This window comes from Nothoprocta perdicaria, unplaced genomic scaffold, assembly GCF_003342845.1.
Source record: "Nothoprocta perdicaria isolate Ctin4 unplaced genomic scaffold, notPer1 scaffold_506, whole genome shotgun sequence".
Lineage (NCBI taxonomy): Eukaryota > Metazoa > Chordata > Aves > Tinamiformes > Tinamidae > Nothoprocta > Nothoprocta perdicaria.
This window is the reverse complement of record NW_020455762.1, coordinates 49,995-56,153: the sequence shown is the minus strand read 5'-3', so window position 1 is coordinate 56,153 and position 6,159 is coordinate 49,995. Positions and strand designations below refer to the sequence as shown.

At 47.0% G+C, this 6,159-nt stretch overlaps 1 protein-coding gene across 1 annotated transcript; it reads left to right on the top strand.

The window, feature by feature from the left end:
• Positions 1-239: 239 nt before the first annotated feature.
• Positions 240-4,122, top strand: TIFA (TRAF interacting protein with forkhead associated domain). The gene is made up of 2 exons (XM_026048024.1): positions 240-281; positions 3,016-4,122. The coding sequence occupies exon 2, from the start codon at positions 3,036-3,038 to the stop codon at positions 3,597-3,599; it is 564 nt and encodes a 187-aa protein (XP_025903809.1). The 5' UTR covers positions 240-281; positions 3,016-3,035; the 3' UTR covers positions 3,600-4,122.
• Positions 4,123-6,159: the final 2,037 nt, after the last annotated feature.

Here is a 6,159-nt window from a genome sequence, read left to right as displayed (position 1 = left end):
GGTAGGAGCCGCCGCCGCGCAGGGGCCGCGCAGGGGCCGGGGGGGCCGCGCGGAGGGAACGGCGGTGGCGCCGGGAGGGAGCGACCGCGCGACCCGCTCCGGGACGGCCCCGAGCGGCCCCGGAGCGCGGGGACACGGGTGTCCCGGGGGGACACGGAGGGAGCCGGGGGGCATGGGAGGACACGGGGGCTGCGGGCCCACCCGGCTCCGCACTGAGGCGGCGCGGCCGGGACAGAGGCCTCCCGGACAGAGGCCTCCCGGACAGGGCTCAGTGGGTGCAGGTAAGAGGCGCTGAGCGCGGGCGCGTGGCGGGTTGCAGGTGGGTGTGCGGGTAGCTGCGCGGTGCCGCGCTGCTGTACTGCGCCCCGCGCCACGGGACGCTGCTGTACTGTGCCCCGCGCCACGGGATGCTGCTGTACTGCGCCCCATGCCGCGGGACAGGCCCGCCCGGCGCGGGGCTGTGCGAGGGGCAGCTCCCGCAGAGCCCGGCGGCAGCGGGATGGCCCCAGTGCCCCCGGCGTGGGCTGCGGGGAGGGCAGGCAGCGGAGCTGCATGTGCAGCAGCGCTTCGGTAACGCTCTGGAGAGTCCAGCCCCACGGATCCCCTCCGCCAGAGCAGATCCCATCCGTCAGCGCTGCCCGTGCCCTGAAGGGAGGAGCGGCCGCAGGACGGGTGCGACTCCCCTAGTTCCTGCTGTTTGGGCTGAAACCCCATGTGCTTGTGTGTGGAAACGAGCTGGCAGAGCAGTCTGAACTGTAGCTCACGTGTAGAAAGTTTAAAATTCTCAAATAAAATTGTAAACACTCAAGGTGGAGCCCTAAGGGTCTCAGATTTGGTATCCTCATTCTTATTTCTCAGTGTCATTTTTCTGCATCTAGAAAACAGACCCTATTCCTTGACGACAATCCCATTCTGAATGTTAAAGCTTTGRAGAAGTTAGGTCCTCATAGTGAAAGGCACTTGAAAGAGTGTGAGGAAAAGTAAAATAGCTCCAGCTCTGCAGAGCTTTCCAAGAGGAGCCAGCTAATAAAGGCTACAGGAGTTACACTAGAAATGCAGCTCGTCGAGTGTGCCAGCTCGCCGAAGCTCTTCTCTCTTGCACACCGAGAGGACGTTCAGAGAAGTTCTGTCGAGTAAGGGAAGCGAGCTGTTTTTCCCCTTCGAACAAGGCTGACCTCACGTATTTCACCTCACTTACCACTGCAGCAAAACCGGGAAGCGCAGAGCTGCACAGATAAGGGGCAGGACAAGGGCCAAGGCCGAGTTCATCCAGGTGCTTCCAGCCGTGGGGATGGGGCAGTACAGCAGTACGAGCAGTGAGGAGGCCTGCAGCRTGCACCTCCGGCCTTCCTCACAGGCATCGTGTTGTTTTCTGCTTAGGTTTGAAGTGAGATCTGCCTGAGGGTTGGGGTTTCCCTAAACATCTAAGCTTGGTGGAAGCCCTGTTGTGGGTGCTTTGGGTGGTAAAGTGAACCTCAGCCATGGYTGTGTGTCCGAAACGTTGCTGTTCTGCTACAGCTCTGCAAGGAAGAGAATTCTCGGCTTTGCCCAGAAAGGGGTGTGCTGATACACCATTCACTGTGCCTACAGTTGATAAACACCGTCAAAATTTAACCTCTAAAAGCAAGAAGTTACTATAAAYGCCATCAAAATTTAACCTTTAAAAGCAAGAAGTTACTAGTTGCTTAAAGCAGTGCAAATTCACCTAGCCCTAGAGCCGATCAGACTGAACTGTGAACTGCTTCCAACAGTGATTCACTGAACAGAGCTGGTGAGAAAGTTTAGAATCAAAAAGCAGGACATGCTGGGAGCTACCCCAGATCTAACAGGAAAAACATTGCCAGCATCTGCAACATTTAAATGGCTGGTAACTTGTTAATAATGCAGTTTAATAAGATGTTTCTCTGGTGCAAAACTGCCAACTCATCCTCAGGTTCTGACTGTAATTACCCTGGCTTTTCTTTCTTTAGCATAAGTTTCAGTCCAGAATATTTGGAACTATCACTTCTGAATATTGGCCATTCATGCACAGGGCACCACGCTGCAATGTTTTCTAGTGTGTCCCATTTTATTGGAATGCACTGCAGTAACTCAAGACTTTGGAACAGGATTTAATTCATAATCAACTGCCTTCATGCTGCATTTGAGGAGCTTTTCAAATGATAACAAAAGCCACTCTTGTTCGTTAGTTTTATGGCACTTCTGTCCTGCATTGCTGGGACTGCGATTTTCAGATAGCAGCGAGCCAAAAGCGGAGTAACTGGAATTGGTGACAATTCCTGCTTCTGGTCCCTCTGAAATTCCAGCTTTTGGGTTTATTTTACACACTGTCACATCAGTCATTTCGAACATTTTTATATTATATAATATAGGAGGTAAAATGTGACTAAAGATCCCACATGTTGCTTTTACAGTTTTTAAGTATTACTGCCTACAGTCAGAATTCATTTGTAAAAGCTATTTGTCTGATATCCTCCTGTCAGAGCAGTACACTGTAAAAGAGTGCGCACGCTGTCACAAATACTCCTTAATGTTGTGTTATAGGTCCATAGGACAGGTCTTATTGAATTTCATTCCTGCTAAGTGACAGATTTCTTTCAAAGAAAACCCTACTTGTGAGATTCTTACGAAGGAGGAGCAGGTAGTAGTTTACAGTAGTGTATTTCTCCATCGTTCTCACGTGCTAGGTGTCCACAGCGGTAGGTGTGAGGTGGCTGTCCACCTCCCCTGATACGGTCAGCGAGAGTTCAGCACAGGGGATCTGCCCTTTAGCAGAGGTCACCACTGTGGAGCCCTTGGCAAAGCGATGGGAAAGGATGACCAGCGGGGTATGTTCTACTTGCATGTCTTTGTRCCAGTAGTTTCATCATTTGCTGTCATTTCTTCGTAAATGCACAGGCACTAAATAGCGGTGTGTAAAGTACTTGGATGGCTGTTTATAGTATCACTTTTTTTTTTCTGTTTTTTTTTGGTATTCCATTGGTTACATACTCAGATTTTGCTTCTTTCTTGTAGTTCTAAGGGCTTATTTCATCATGATCTTTTGTGAAGAAGCCGACACTGAAGAAACATTAACTTGTCTCCACATGACTTTTTACCACCCTTGCCAAGAAGACAAGATGATGTTTCGTTGTCTCAATTTCTGTGAGCGAGAGCAGGTCAGCGCCAATGAAAGTGCTACGTTTGGCCGCGATTCCAACATCTGCCGTTACAACCTGATGGATTCTCGCGTTTCCCGGATTCAGTTTTCTTTGCAGTTCTACAGAAAACTCGACACTTCAGAATTCTGTTTTGAGATAAAGAACATGAGCAAAAAAACAAAGCTGAGAGTGGACCACATGGAACTGGGTTATTTAAACAAAATTGACCTGCCCTGGAAATGTCTCATTTGTTTTGGGGACTACCAGATCTTAACGGAGATGCAAGAAGGGCAGTCTATGGACTATTATCAGACTTGCTTCCATTTGGCTCAGATGCCTCTCTTGCAGGAAAGGTGCCTGCCAACACTGCAACCTGTCCCTGAAACTGGCACATTTGCTTCTTGGTCTTTTTCCCAAGATAAAAGCCCAAAAGAGATGGATGAAAATGAGCCGTACTAAGTGGGGAAAAGGATCAGATTTTGAGCATTGGAAACCTCATGACTTCAGCATCTGGTATCACGTAGTCCTTATTACTGTTATGTCAATCCTCTTGGTCTCTGTGTTCAAGCTGGATGCACCGCAACGTAGCTGCKTCTGCAGAAGGAGCCTGGTGCCTCTGTCCTGTCTCATCACCCCTGCCCACGACCCAAGCCCTGGGGAGACCCCGGCCTATGCAGCCGCTTGAGGCCACAGAAGGAGATTCAGTTCGAGACCGTGGCCACGTGCTCCACAAGTGTGTTCAACACGGCTCGTACCAAGCACACAGAACAGTATTTCAGCCCCGACACGGGGTAGCTGAGTAGAGATGTAATCTCTTCTTGTATTTGTTATATTTTGCGCTATGTTTTTGACATGAAGTTCTGATCAGTATTTTCTAGTCCCAAGCTGTAACTTCCCAGGTTTTACAGTGCAGAAATACTTTGCCAGCATCAGCCTTTTTACCTTCTAAAATTTTTAAAACTCATTTCGCAGAAAATTTCTTCTATTTTTATGATAGATTAAAAAACTTGCAATTTAACTGCTTTTCTTGTGAATGAAAATAACCATACTATGTCAGTAATCRCGTTATGTGAATATGCAGCTGAAATTTTCAGTAAAAGCATTTTGTTACTCAGTAAGACTCGTCTTCCTCTACGTTACCGAAATGTAATCTGAAAGCACGTATGTGAGTAAAATAACTCCGGGACAATTCAGAGAAGTTACTGGCAGTATTCGGGGCTTTCTAAAAGTGGCACTGCTCCAAGATGAGAATCAATTGAAATGCTTTCAGCAAGTCTTCTTCCCTGCCTCACTTACAATTTTGTTTTCAGTTAAAATTTTTGGTCAAGTAGCCAACACTACTCAAAAATCATTTCAGCTCAGTATGGCTTTGTTAAGGGCTTAACATTTAAYTGGAGCTTCCTTCCATTTTGTTATTTTAGGTTGTTTCAAAGACATGCAGGAAAGCATAAGAACGTACGTAAGAGTTACCCTTGTTATTATCAAGCATTGCRTCTGCTCAGTAACTTAATTATCTTAAACATGCAGACATCACTTTCCTGTTCTGTACGCCAACTACTTCCTTCAACGCAACTGTACAGCRCTGAAGAAGTGACAGAAGTTTACCTCAACCACGTATCTCTAACAATCCCAAACCTACCTGCCAGGGAAATACTGGTATCAGGTTTACATTTTGTGTGTGCTAGWCTATTCCTTTTATCCTCCTCAACAGTAGGAATGCATTCCAACAATAGGCATTGCAAGGACGAGAAAGCCAGGAGTGTAAATGAAGGGGGAATTGCACAGCATAACCTGAAATTATGCTCAACAACTACAGGAGAGAGCAAGTCACTGGAGAGTCAATGAGACCCGCACAGGCTTAGAGATTTCATTAGTCCATTTGTCTCATCCTTGGAAAAAAAAATCATTGAAAAAAAAAAAAAAAAAAAAAAAAAAAAAAGCCCATGATTTCTCATGTTATCTACTCTTTGAGAAAGCGTCTGGTACTGATATTTCTGATGCCTTCGTCTTCTGTGTGCAGTTCCCTGGTGATCTCGGACACCAGCCCCTCAGCTTAGCCTAGCAAACCTGAGTAGCAGCTGCCAGGTGTTCTTTGGATTGCAGGTTTCCAGTACTTGTGGGCTGCCTGGCTGTTAAGCGTGTTGTAAAGCACTCTTCTGTCTTCCTGCTCTTTAACTCGACTGAGATGGAAATAACTGCAAATACAAGCTGTCTAGAAAAAGCAAGCAAGATGACAGCACCATCTCACACAAGCTTATACCTACGTAAGCTCCGGTCTGCAATCACCGTCTCGTAAGACGCACGGTGTCAGAGAGGAGGGAGTGTTTGTTTTGCATTCCCAATAAATGGCGCCGTGTCTATTAGTGCTCTTAAGTTATTAGCAAGGACTTGCAAATTCTTGTTTTGCACCGCTTTGAATTTCAGAAACAGATTGTTAAAACTGCCTTGTGCACTAACTCGTAGCATTTTGCAGTTTCTGTTCACTGGCCCCGCTGCACACGACATTAGCCTGTGCCACTAGTCAGATTGCTTCCCTATCCTGTGCTATTTTTGATCTCAAATTTTCAAGTGCATTATGTAAGCAGAAGCATCCACAATAAGTACTTACTCAGCTGAGAAAGTCTTCTGTCTGTGGCACAGAGTTCACAGCGTTGCAACTTGCTGCACTTTCTGTATTCATGCAGTCTAGAGGCACTCTGGGCAGCCGCAGAGCCAGGGTGGAACGCTGGATAAACAGAGCTCCAGCAACTGAGAGAAAATATTCCTCTTGGAAGCACAGAAAGACACACACACACACACACACACACACAAATGCTTTCTAAACCCTCAACATTTCCCAAATTGCTTAGCTGGCTACTAAAAACCAATCGTAAAATACACACAACCATTATTCCTCTCCTAGGAGGATGCTATCATTACGTTAATTCAACCAGCAGATTGACTCTAACAGGAAAACAGTATCACAGGATAAGCTAACAGACACACAGAAAGTTGCACTGCATCAAGTCCTAGATAAATG

Coding starts and splice junctions, on each gene's coding strand:
- TIFA (XM_026048024.1), top strand. CDS start 3,036: ATGATCTTTTGTGAAGAAGCCGACACTGAAGAAACATTAACTTGTCTC.